The 14,362-nt window shown below is 49.3% G+C and overlaps 1 protein-coding gene across 2 annotated transcripts in view; it reads left to right on the top strand.

Moving 5' to 3' along the window:
• Positions 1–14,362, top strand: part of NBEAL2 (neurobeachin like 2) — a 142,620-nt gene that overhangs the window by 54,649 nt on the left and 73,609 nt on the right. For both annotated transcript variants that reach the window (XM_072154529.1, XM_072154528.1), the window contains exons 4-9: positions 4,468–4,549; positions 4,631–4,758; positions 5,788–5,870; positions 6,704–6,789; positions 7,269–7,563; positions 10,759–10,865. In XM_072154529.1, the coding sequence (XP_072010630.1) occupies positions 4,468–4,549; positions 4,631–4,758; positions 5,788–5,870; positions 6,704–6,789; positions 7,269–7,563; positions 10,759–10,865 (781 nt within the window). The remainder of the gene's footprint in view (positions 1–4,467; positions 4,550–4,630; positions 4,759–5,787; positions 5,871–6,703; positions 6,790–7,268; positions 7,564–10,758; positions 10,866–14,362) is intronic.

Genomic DNA, 14,362 nt, shown 5'->3' with positions numbered 1-14,362 from the left:
CCCATCATATTATCACATCACATTGTCCCGTCACATTGTCACATCACATTGTCACATTGTCACATCACATTGTCTCATTGTCACATCACATTGTCACATCACATTGTCCCATCACATTGTCACATCACATTGTCACATCACATTGTCACATCACATTGTCCCATCACATTGTCCCATCACATTGTCCCATCACATCACATTGTCACATCACATTGTCCCATCACATTGTCCCATCACATTGTCCCATCACATCACATTGTCACATTGTCCCGTCACATTGTCCCGTCACATTGTCCCGTCACATTGTCACGTCACATTGTCACGTCACATTGTCTCGTCACATTGTCCCGTCACATTGTCTCGTCACATTGTCTCGTCACATTGTCTCGTCACATTGTCCCGTCACATTGTCTCGTCACATTGTCACATCACATTGTCACATCACATTGTCTCATTGTCCCATCATATTATCACATCACATTGTCCCGTCACATTGTCCCATCACATTGTCCCATCACATTGTCACATCACATCACATTGTCACATCACATCACATTGTCACATCACATCACATTGTCCCATCACATTGTCACATCACGTCACATTGTCTCATCACATTGTCCCATCACATTGTCTCATTGTCCCATCACATTGTCACATTACATTGTCACATTACATTGTCACATTACATTGTCACATCACATTGTCACATCACATTGTCACATCACGTCACATTGTCTCATCACATTGTCCCATCACATTGTCTCATTGTCACGTCACATTGTCACATCACATTGTCACATCACATTGTCTCATTGTCACATCACATTGTCTCATTGTCACATCACATTGTCTCATCACATTGTCACATCACATTGTCCCATCACATTGTCCCATCACATTGTCCCATCACATTGTCCCATCACATTGTCCCATCACATTGTCCCATCACATCACATTGTCACATCACATTGTCCCATCACATTGTCACATCACATTCTCACATCACGTCACATTGTCTCATCACATTGTCTCATTGTCCCATCACATTGTCACATCACATTGTCCCGTCACATTGTCACATCACATTGTCACATCACATTGTCACATCACATTGTCACATCACATTGTCCCATCACATTGTCACATCACATTGTCACATCACATTGTCACATCACATCACATTGTCCCATCACATTGTCACATCACATTGTCCCATCACATTGTCCCATCACATTGTCCCATCACATTGTCACATCACATTGTCACATCACATTGTCACATCACGTCACATTGTCTCATCACATTGTCCCATCACATTGTCTCATTGTCCCATCACATTGTCCCATCACATTGTCACATCACATTGTCACATCACATTGTCTCATTGTCACATCACATTGTCCCATCACATTGTCACATCACATTGTCACATCACATTGTCACATCACATTGTCACATTGTCTCATCACATTGTCCCATCACATTGTCCCATCACATTGTCACATCACATTGTCACATCACATTGTCACATCACATTGTCACATCACATTGTCCCATCACATTGTCACATCACATTGTCTCATTGTCCCATCACATTGTCACATCACATTGTCACATCACATTGTCACATCACATTGTCACATTGTCTCATTGTCTCATCACATTGTCCCATCACATTGTCTCATTGTCCCATCACATTGTCACATTGTCCCATCACATTGTCACATCACATTGTCCCATCACATTGTCACATCACATTGTCCCATCACATTGTCCCATCACATTGTCCCATCACATTGTCCCATCACATTGTCCCATCACATTGTCACATCACATTGTCCCATCACATTGTCACATCACATTGTCACATCACATTGTCTCATCACATTGTCCCATCACATTGTCCCATCACATTGTCCCATCACATTGTCTCATCACATTGTCCCATCACATTGTCTCATTGTCACATCACATTGTCACGTCACATTGTCCCGTCACATTGTCACGTCACATTGTCACATCACATTGTCTCATTGTCCCATCATATTATCACATCACATTGTCACGTCACATTGTCACGTCACATTGTCACATCACATTGTCACATCACATTGTCTCATTGTCACATCACATTGTCACATCACATTGTCCCATCACATTGTCCCATCACATTGTCACATCACATTGTCCCATCACATTGTCACATCACATTGTCACATCACATTGTCTCATCACATTGTCCCATCACATTGTCCCATCACATTGTCCCATCACATTGTCCCATCACATTGTCTCATCACATTGTCCCATCACATTGTCTCATTGTCACATCACATTGTCCCGTCACATTGTCACATCACATTGTCACATCACATTGTCACATCACATTGTCCCATCACATTGTCACATCACGTCACATTGTCTCATCACATTGTCCCATCACATTGTCTCATTGTCCCATCACATTGTCCCATCACATTGTAACATCACATTGTCACATCACATTGTCACATCACATTGTCCCATCACATTGTCACATCACATTGTCACATCACATTGTCACATCACATTGTCACATCACATTGTCCCATCACATTGTCCCATCACATTGTCACATCACATTGTCACATCACATTGTCACATCACATTGTCCCATCACATTGTCCCATCACATTGTCACATCACATTGTCACATCACGTCACATTGTCTCATCACATTGTCCCATCACATTGTCTCATTGTCCCATCACATTGTCTCATTGTCCCATCACATTGTCACATTACATTGTCACATCACATTGTCACATCACATTGTCACATCACGTCACATTGTCTCATCACATTGTCCCATCACATTGTCTCATTGTCACATCACATTGTCACATCACATTGTCACATCACATTGTCACATCACATTGTCACATCACATTGTCACATCACATTGTCCCATCACATTGTCACATTGTCTCATCACATTGTCACATCACATTGTCACATCACATTGTCACATCACATTGTCACGTCACATTGTCTCGTCACATTGTCCCATCACATTGTCTCATTGTCCCATCACATTGTCACATCACATTGTCACATCACATTGTCACATCACATTGTCACATCACATTGTCACATCACATTGTCACGTCACATTGTCACGTCACATTGTCACGTCACATTGTCTCGTCACATTGTCCCATCACATTGTCTCATTGTCCCATCACATTGTCACATCACATTGTCACATCACATTGTCACATCACATTGTCACATCACATTGTCACATCACATTGTCACATCACATTGTCACATCACATTGTCACATTGTCTCATCACATTGTCACATCACATTGTCACATCACATTGTCCCATCACATTGTCCCATCACATTGTCTCATCACATTGTCCCATCACATTGTCCCATCACATTGTCTCATCACATTGTCCCATCACATTGTCTCATCACATTGTCCCATCACATTGTCACATCACATTGTCCCATCACATTGTCACATCACATTGTCCCATCACATTGTCTCATCACATTGTCTCATCACATTGTCCCATCACATTGTCCCATCACATTGTCCCATCACATTGTCCCATCACATTGTCACATCACATTGTCACATCACATTGTCACATTGTCCCATCATATTGTCACATCACATTGTCCCATCACATTGTCCCATCACATTGTCACATCACATTGTCACATTGTCCCATCATATTATCACATCACATTGTCTCATCACATTGTCCCATCACATTGTCTCATTGTCACATCACATTGTCCCGTCACATTGTCACATCACATTGTCACATCACATTGTCTCATTGTCCCATCATATTATCACATCACATTGTCCCGTCACATTGTCACGTCACATTGTCACATCACATTGTCTCATTGTCACATCACATTGTCACATCACATCACATTGTCACATCACATTGTCCCATCACATTGTCCCATCACATCACATTGTCACATCACATTGTCACATCACATTGTCCCATCACATCACATTGTCCCATCACATCACATTGTCACATCACATTGTCACATCACATTGTCACATCACATTGTCACATCACATTGTCACATCACATTGTCACATTACATTGTCACATCACATTGTCACATCACATTGTCCCATCACATTGTCCCATCACATTGTCCCATCACATCACATTGTCCCATCACATTGTCACATTGTCCCGTCACATTGTCTCGTCACATTGTCCCATCACATCACATTGTCACATCACATTTTCCCTTCCCATCACATTGTCCCATCACATTGTCTCGTCACATTGTCCCTTCCCGTCACATTGTCCCGTCACATTGTCCCGTCACATTGTCCCATCACAATGTCCCGTCACATTGTCCCGTCACATTGTCACATCCCTCCGGTGTCGTGTGCAGGAGCCGCCATTGTACTGCCTCCGTGTTTCTTGCAGGAATCTGGAGAATGTGGAGAAGGAGCGGGCGCCGGTTTTCGTGTGTGAGGTCATTCGTCTGCTGACGGCCTCTATCCTCAAGGTGCGAATCCTCCTGGAATTCCCAACATGAAAATAAAAATTGTTTACATTAATTTGGGAATAATTTCCCTTTTTCCTGCAGTTGAAGAGTCCGAGCAGAAAGGAGGATGGAGAACAGCGGAGCCTGAGCCAGAGCGTCGCCGTATACGCCCTGCACCTCTGCGAGTGTCTCTTTGATCCCTACCAGACGTGGAGGAGACAACTGGGGGGGTGGGTGCAGGGGGGTCCTATTGGGATGCGGGAATGGAGCGGGCATCCCACTGGCGGAGAGCGGAGGGGGCGTCCAGTCGGTGGGGGTGAGCGGAGGGGGCGTCCAGTCGGTGGGGGGGAGCGGAGGGGGCCTCCAGTCGGTTGGGGGGAGCGGAGGGGGCCTCCAGTCGGTTGGGGGGAGCGGAGGGGGCCTCCAGTCGGTTGGGGGGAGCGGAGGGGGCGTCCAGTCGGTTGGGAGCAGAGGGGGCGTCCAGTCGGTTGGGAGCGGAGGGGGCCTCCAGTCGGTTGGGGGGAGCGGAGGAGACATCCTGGCGGGGTTGGGGGAGGGGAGGGGGCGTCCAGGCGGTTTGGGTCGGGGGGGAAAGTGCGGAGGGGGCGTCCTGCTAGGGGTTGGGGGGAGCGGAGGGGGCGTCCTGCTAGGGGTTGGGGGGAGGGGAGGGGGCGTACTTTTGGGGGTTGGGGGGAGCGGAGGGGGCGTCCTGTTAGGGGTTGGGGGGAGCGGAGGGGGCGTACTGCCGGGGATTGGGGGGGGCGTCCTGCTAGGGGTTGGGGGGAGGGGAGGGGGCGTCCTGCTAGGGGTTGGGGGGAGGGGAGGGGGCGTACTTTTGGGGGTTGGGGGGAGCGGAGGGGGCGTCCTGCTAGGGGTTGGGGGGAGCGGAGGGGGCGTCCTGTTAGGGGTTGGGGGGAGGGGAGGGGGCGTCCTGCTAGGGGTTGGGGGGAGCGGAGGGGGCGTCCTGTTAGTGGTTGGGGGGAGCGGAGGGGGCGTCCTGCTAGGGGTTGGGGGGAGCGGAGGGGGCGTCCTGTTAGGGGTTGGGGGGAGGGGAGGGGGCGTCCTGCTAGGGGTTGGGGGGAGCGGAGGGGGCGTACTGCCGGGGATTGGGGGGGGCGTCCTGCTAGGGGTTGGGGGGAGGGGAGGGGAGGGGGCGTCCTCCTAGGGGTTGGGGGGAGCGTCCAGGCGGTGGGGCGTACTTTTGGGGGTTGGGTTACAGAGTTGGACAATTTTCTTATATTATGTTTCTCTTTTCTCAGGGAAGTCGTCAGCGCCAAAGAAAAGAGTAAATACAAGTTTTCTCCGGCCGCTCTCCCACCAGAGTTCTGCACTTTCTTTCAAGGTCAGGGGCAGATTATAAGATTATATCATACAGTGGGAGGGGCAGATTATAAGATTATATCATACAGGGGGAGGGGCAGATTATAAGATTATATCATACAGGGGGAGGGGCAGATTATAAGATTATATCATACAGGGGGAGGGGCAGATTATAAAATTATATCATACAGTGGGAGGGGCAGATTATAAGATTATATCATACAGGGGGAGGGGCAGATTATAAGATTATATCATACAGGGGGGGGGCAGATTATAAGATTATATCATACAGGGGGAGGGGCAGATTATAAGATTATATCATACAGGGGGAGAGGCAGGTTATAAGATTATATCATACAGGGGGAGGGGCAGATTATAAGATTATATCATACAGGGGGAGGGGCAGATTATAAGATTATATCATACAGGGGGAGGGGCAGATTATAAGATTATATCATACAGGGGGAGGGGCAGGTTATAAGATTATATCATACAGGGGGAGGGGCAGATTATAAGATTATATCATACAGGGGGAGGGGCAGATTATAAGATTATATCATACAGGGGGAGAGGCAGGTTATAAGATTATATCATACAGGGGGAGGGGCAGGTTATAAGATTATATTATACAAGGGGAGGGGCAGATTATAAGATTATATCATACAGGGGGAGGGGCAGATTATAAGATTATATTATACAAGGGGAGGGGCAGATTATAAGATTATATCATACAGGGGGAGGGGCAGATTATAAGATTATATCATACAGGGGGAGGGGCAGATTATAAGATTATATCATACAGGGGGAGGGGCAGATTATAAGATTTTCCATCTTGTAGTGTGATGTGTATTTCAGACGCCTTCCAAGATGGGGACGACCTCCCTGATGTGCTCCGCTTGCGTCTGGTCCATCTATTTGGGGCGATTATCACCGGCTCGAAGGTCAGGACCCCCTGATGTCAGTCCCGGTCCCCGCAGCTTTAGCCTTTCCCTTTCATTGTGACATGACCCCTTAGATGCTCTGTTATTGATGTAATTTGCATAGGGAGCGGCTGGGGGTCGTGACCTCTAGGGCGGCGCCATCACTGTATACCTGTATAGTGACAGACCCTCGTATTTCCCCCTCCGCAGCAGCATAAAGCGGATCAGTGAGTGGTCACCGGGGTCCTAGAAGACACGAGCCCCCGGGCAGAGCCCCTGTAATCAGCCTCGTGTGTGTCCGAGAGAAGCTGAAGCCCCTCACATCTAGAAATGGATGCGCTCAGTGTCCGGGGGTCTCACAGTGACCCCGCTGCTCCTGCACCAGGTGGTCGCTTGTGTTACTGCAGCTGTATCATGAAGGGGTTAATGACACCATAAGAGAGTAAATCCTAGAATATCCCGGTTCCCTTGTCTCTGATCGTCTGTTGGTTCTGTTACAGGAGAACGCGCTGCTCCTCATCTCCCCGACCTCGGTGCAGGTCCTGATGCTGGTCCTGCAGAGCCGGTGCGAGCCTCAGGGGGACCCCCGGGTGCTGCAGCTGACCCTAGACTGCCTCATCTCCATGATCCACATCCTGCACAGCAGCAGCCCCGGCCAGCGGAGGGTGGAGATCCGACACATCCTCGACTGCTACTTCAAGGTCCTCAACTGCGACCGGCCCCTGTACTCTCCAGAGCGGGCCCCGGGGCCACAGTGGGAGGAAGGACATCTGGCCCTGCGCATCAGCATGCTGCGTATGTAATGACTAGTACCCTATAACTAGTACTGTGTGACTAGTGCCCTATAACTAGTGCTGTGTGACTAGTACCCTATAACTAGTGCTGTGTGACTAGTGCCCTATAACTAGTGCTGTGTGACTAGTACCCTATAACTAGTGCTGTGTGACTAGTGCCCTATAACTAGTGCTGTGTGACTAGTACCCTATAACTAGTACTGTGGGACTAGTGCCCTATAACTAGTGGTGTGTGACTAGTACCCTATAACTAGTGCTGTGTGACTAGTGCCCTGTAACTAGTGCTGTGTGACTAGTACCCTATAACTAGTACTGTGTGACTACTACCCTATAACTAGTGGTGTGTGACTAGTACCCTATAACTAGTGCTGTGTGACTAGTACCCTATAACTAGTGCTGTGTGACTAGTACCCTATAACTAGTGGTGTGTGACTAGTGCCCTATAACTAGTGCTGTGTGACTAGTACCCTATAACTAGTGCTGTGTGACTAGTACCCTATAACTAGTGCTGTGTGACTAGTGCCCTATAACTAGTGCTGTGTGACTAGTGCCCTATAACTAGTGCTGTGTGACTAGTACCCTATAACTAGTGCCGTGTGACTAGTACCCTATAACTAGTGCTGTGACTAGTGCCCTATAACTAGTGCTGTGTGACTAGTACCCTATAACTAGTGCCGTGTGACTAGTACCCTATAACTAGTGGTGTGTGACTAGTGCCCTATAACTAGTGGTGTGTGACTAGTGCCCTATAACTAGTGGTGTGTGACTAGTGCCCTATAACTAGTGGTGTGTGACTAGTGCCCTATAACTAGTGCTGTGTGACTAGTACCCTATAACTAGTACTGTGTGACTAGTGCCCTATAACTAGTGGTGTGTGACTAGTGCCCTATAACTAGTGCTGTGTGACTAGTGCCCTATAACTAGTGCTGTGACTAGTGCCCTATAACTAGTGGTGTGTGACTAGTACCCTATAACTAGTGCTGTGTGACTAGTACCCTATAACTAGTGCTGTGTGACTAGTGCCCTGTAACTAGTGCTGTGTGACTAGTACCCTATAACTAGTGCTGTGACTAGTGCCCTATAACTAGTGCTGTGTGACTAGTGCCCTATAACTAGTGCTGTGTGACTAGTGCCCTGTAACTAGTGCTGTGTGACTAGTACCCTATAACTAGTGCTGTGACTAGTGCCCTATAACTAGCGCTGTGTGACTAGTACCCTATAACTAGTGCTGTGTGACTAGTGCCCTATAACTAGTGCTGTGTGACTAGTGCCCTATAACTAGTGGTGTGTGACTAGTGCCCTATAACTAGTGGTGTGTGACTAGTGCCCTATAACTAGTGCTGTGTGACTAGTGCCCTATAACTAGTGGTGTGTGACTAGTACCCTATAACTAGTGGTGTGTGACAAGTGCCCTATAACTAGTGCTGTGTGACTAGTACCCTATAACTAGTGCTGTGTGACTAGTGCCCTATAACTAGTGGTGTGTGACTAGTGCCCTATAACTAGTGCTGTGTGACTAGTGCCCTATAACTAGTGGTGTGTGACTAGTGCCCTATAACTAGTGCTGTGTGACTAGTACCCTATAACTAGTACTGTGTGACTAGTACCCTATAACTAGTACTGTGTGACTAGTACCCTATAACTAGTGCTGTGTGACTAGTACCCTATAACTAGTGCTGTGACTAGTGCCCTATAACTAGTGGTGTGTGACTAGTGCCCTATAACTAGTGGTGTGTGACTAGTGCCCTATAACTAGTGGTGTGTGACTAGTACCCTATTACTAGTGGTGTGTGACTAGTACCCTATAACTAGTACTGTGTGACTAGTACCCTATAACTAGTGCTGTGTGACTAGTACCCTATAACTAGTGCTGTGACTAGTGCCCTATAACTAGTGGTGTGTGACTAGTGCCCTATAACTAGTGCTGTGTGACTAGTGCCCTATAACTAGTGGTGTGTGACTAGTGCCCTATAACTAGTGGTGTGTGACTAGTGCCCTATAACTAGTACTGTGTGACTAGTACCCTATAACTAGTACTGTGTGACTAGTGCCCTATAACTAGTACTGTGTGACTAGTGCCCTGTAACTAGTACTGTGGGACTAGTACCCTATAACTAGTGCTGTGTGACTAGTGCCCTATAACTAGTGCTGTGTGACTAGTACCCTATAACTAGTGCTGTGTGACTAGTACCCTATAACTAGTGCTGTGTGACTAGTACCCTATAACTAGTGTAGTGTGACTAGTACCCTATAACTAGTACCCTATAACTAGTGCTGTGTGACTAGTACCCTATAACTAGTGCTGTGTGACTAGTGCCCTATAACTAGTGCTGTGTGACTAGTGCCCTGTAACTAGTGCTGTGTGACTAGTGCCCTATAACTAGTACCCTATAACTAGTGCTGTGTGACTAGTATCCTATAACTAGTGCTGTGTGACTAGTGCCCTATAACTAGTGCTGTGTGACTAGTACCCTATAACTAGTGCTGTGTGACTAGTGCCCTATAACTAGTACCCTATAACTAGTGCTGTGTGACTAGTACCCTATAACTAGTGCAGTGTGACTAGTGCCCTATAACTAGTGCTGTGTGACTAGTGCCCTATAACTAGTGCTGTGTGACTAGTGCCCTATAACTAGTGCTGTGTGACTAGTGCCCTATAACTAGTGCTGTGTGACTAGTACCCTATAACTAGTGCTGTGTGACTAGTGCCCTATAACTAGTACCCTATAACTAGTGCTGTGTGACTAGTACCCTATAACTAGTGCAGTGTGACTAGTGCCCTATAACTAGTGCTGTGTGACTAGTGCCCTATAACTAGTGCTGTGTGACTAGTGCCCTATAACTAGTGGTGTGTGACTAGTGCCCTATAACTAGTGGTGTGTGACTAGTACCCTATAACTAGTGCTGTGTGACTAGTGCCCTATAACTAGTGCTGTGTGACTAGTGCCCTATAACTAGTGCTGTGTGACTAGTGCCCTATAACTAGTGCTGTGTGACTAGTGCCCTATAACTAGTGGTGTGTGACTAGTGCCCTATAACTAGTGGTGTGTGACTAGTACCCTATAACTAGTGCAGTGTGACTAGTACCCTATAACTAGTGCTGTGTGACTAGTACCCTATAACTAGTGCTGTGTGACTAGTGCCCTATAACTAGTACTGTGTGACTAGTGCCCTAGTGACATGTCCTCGCTTCCAGGCGCCATTCCTCGGATGCTGGACTGCGGTGACCGGCCGGTTCTTCAGGCGATATTCCTCAGCAATAACTGCTTTGAGCACATCATACGTCTGATCCAGAATAGTAAGGTAAGACCTGCCATGGGGGTCCCACAGTCCTACAGCTTGAGGGTCTGCTATGTGAGAGCGCCCTCTAGTGGCTGCTCAGGATCACATCATATTCACAGTTTTCTGCTGTTATTTTCGGACAAGAGACCTGGACACGATTTTTTTGTCGGCAGAATAGAAGCTGCAAACATTGCCTGGTGCCCGCCATGCGGCAATGGGGCCTTATTCACCATGGTCCCGGTGCCACGTTCTAACAGCCTAAACCTCTGCTCTCCCCTTGCTGCATCATCATCTGTCTATGGCCTCCTCCATGGTTCTCTAGTCCTCCACCTCCATCTTCTCATTCTCCCCATTCCTCCTCCTCTGTCCTCTAAACATCTTCTAATCCTCCACCTTTCCCCTCAAATCTTCCCCTGGTCCCTCAGTCCTGTTCTCTGATCTCCTCCTAATCCCCCAGATCTGTCCTCCAATCCTTCCCCTCATCCCCTGCTTTCCCATCTTCTCCTCATCCTCTGCTTTCCTATCTTCCCCTCATCCTCTGCTTTCCCATCTTCTCCTCATCCTCCACCTCTGTCCCTCTGATCTCCTCCTCATCCTCCACCTCTGTCCCTCTGATCTCCTCCTCATCCTCCACCTCTGTCCCTCTGATCTCCTCCTCATCCTCCACCTCTGTCCCTCTGATCTCCTCCTCATCCTCCACCTCTGTCCCTCTGGTCTCCTCCTCATCCTCCACCTCTGTCCCTCTGATCTCCTCCTCTGTCCCTCTGATCTCCTCCTCTGTCCCTCTGATCTCCTCCTCATCCTCCACCTCTGTCCCTCTGATCTCCTCCTCATCCTCCACCTCTGCTCCTCTGATCTCCTCCTCATCCTCCACCTCTATCCCTCTGATCTCCTCCTCATCCTCCACCTCTGTCCCTCTTATCTCCTCCTCATCCTCCACCTCTGTCCCTCTGATCTCCTCCTCATCCTCCACCTCTGTCCCTCTGATCTCCTCCTCATCCTCCACCTCTGTCCCTCTGATCTTCTCCTCATCCTCCACCTCTGTCCCTCTGATCTTCTCCTCATCCTCCACCTCTGTCCCTCTGATCTCCTCATCCTCCACGTCTGTCCCTCTGATCTCCTCCTCATCCTCCACCTCTGTCCCTCTGATCTCCTCCTCATCCTCCACCTCTGTCCTCTGATCTCCTCCTCATCCTCCACCTCTGTCCCTCTGATCTCCTCCTCATCCTCCACCTCTGATCTCCTCCTCATCCTCCACCTCTGATCTCCTCCTCATCCTCCACCTCTGTCCCTCTGATCTTCCCCTCATCCTCCACCTCTGTCCCTCTGATCTTCCCCTCATCCTCCACCTTTGTCCCTCTGATCTTCCCCTCATCCTCCACCTCTGTCCCTCTGATCTTCCCCTCATCCTCCACCTCTGTCCCTCTGATCTCCTCCTCATCCTCCACCTCTGTCCCTCTGATCTCCTCCTCATCCTCCACCTCCGTCCCTCTGATCTCCTCCTCATCCTCCACCTCTGTCCCTCTGATCTTCTCCTCATGCTCCACCTCTGTCCCTCTGATCTTCTCCTCATCCTCCACCTCTGTCCCTCTGATCTCCTCCTCATCCTCCACCTCTGTCCCTCTGATCTCCTCCTCATCCTCCACCTCTGTCCCTCTGATCTTCTCCTCATCCTCCACCTCTGTCCCTCTGATCTTCTCCTCATCCTCCACCTCTGTCCCTCTGATCTTCTCCTCATCCTCCACCTCTGTCCCTCTGATCTTCTCCTCATCCTCCACCTCTGTCCTCTGATCTCCTCCTCATCCTCCACCTCTGTCCCTCTGATCTTCTCCTCATCCTCCACCTCTGTCCCTCTGATCTTCTCCTCATCCTCCACCTCTGTCCCTCTGATCTTCTCCTCATCCTCCACCTCTGTCCCTCTGATCTTCTCCTCATCCTCCACCTCTGTCCCTCTGATCTTCTCCTCATCCTCCACCTCTATCCCTCTGATCTTCTCCTCATCCTCCACCTCTGTCCCTCTGATCTTCTCCTCATCCTCCACCTCTGTCCCTCTGATCTTCTCCTCATCCTCCACCTCTGTCCCTCTGATCTTCTCCTCATCCTCCACCTCTGTCCCTCTGATCTTCTCCTCATCCTCCACCTCTGTCCCTCTGATCTTCTCCTCATCCTCCACCTCTGTCCTCTGATCTCCTCCTCATCCTCCACCTCTGTCCCTCTGATCTTCTCCTCATCCTCCACCTCTATCCCTCTGATCTTCTCCTCATCCTCCACCTCTGTCCCTCTGATCTTCTCCTCATCCTCCACCTCTGTCCCTCTGATCTTCTCCTCATCCTCCACCTCTGTCCCTCTGATCTTCTCCTCATCCTCCACCTCTGTCCCTCTGATCTTCTCCTCATCCTCCACCTCTGTCCTCTGATCTCCTCCTCATCCTCCACCTCTGTCCCTCTGATCTTCTCCTCATCCTCCACCTCTATCCCTCTGATCTTCTCCTCATCCTCCACCTCTGTCCCTCTGATCTCCTCCTCATCCTCCACCTCTGTCCCTCTGATCTCCTCCTCATCCTCCACCTCTGTCCTCTGATCTCCTCCTCATCCTCCACCTCTGTCCCTCTGATCTTCTCCTCATCCTCCACCTCTGTCCCTCTGATCTCCTCCTCATCCTCCACCTCTGTCCCTCTGATCTCCTCCTCATCCTCCACCTCTGTCCCTCTGATCTCCTCCTCATCCTCCACCTCTGTCCCTCTGATCTCCTCCTCATCCTCCACCTCTGTCCCTCTGATCTCCTCCTCATCCTCCACCTCTGTCCCTCTGATCTCCTCCTCATCCTCCACCTCTGTCCCTCTGATCTCCTCCTCATCCTCCACCTCTGTCCCTCTGATCTCCTCCTCATCCTCCACCTCTGTCCCTCTGATCTCCTCCTCATCCTCCACCTCTGATCTCCTCCTCATCCTCCACCTCTGTCCCTCTGATCTTCCCCTCATCCTCCACCTCTGTCCCTCTGATCTCCTCCTCATCCTCCACCTCTGATCTCCTCCTCATCCTCCACCTCTGTCCCTCTGATCTTCCCCTCATCCTCCACCTGTGTCCCTCTGATCTTCCCCTCATCCTCCACCTCTGTCCCTCTGATCTCCTCCTCATCCTCCACCTCTGTCCCTCTGATCTCCTCCTCATCCTCCACCTCTGTCCCTCTGATCTCCTCCTCATCCTCCACCTCTGTCCCTCTGATCTCCTCCTCATCCTCCACCTCTGTCCCTCTGATCTTTTCCTCATCCTCCACCTCTGTCCCTCTGATCTCCTCCTCATCCTCCACCTCTGTCCCTCTGATCTTCTCCTCATCCTCCACCTCTGTCCCTCTGATCTTCTCCTCATCCTCCACCTCTGTCCCTCTGATCTCCTCCTCATCCTCCACCTCTGTCCCTCTGATCTCCTCCTCATCCTCCACCTCTGTCCCTCTGATCTCCTCCTCATCCTCCACCTCTGTCCTCTGATCTCCTCCTCATCCTCCACCTCTGTCCCTCT

The sequence above is a fragment of the Engystomops pustulosus genome, chromosome 5 (assembly GCF_040894005.1).
Source record: "Engystomops pustulosus chromosome 5, aEngPut4.maternal, whole genome shotgun sequence".
NCBI lineage: Eukaryota > Metazoa > Chordata > Amphibia > Anura > Leptodactylidae > Engystomops > Engystomops pustulosus.
This window is presented reverse-complemented; position numbering and strand designations above follow the sequence as displayed.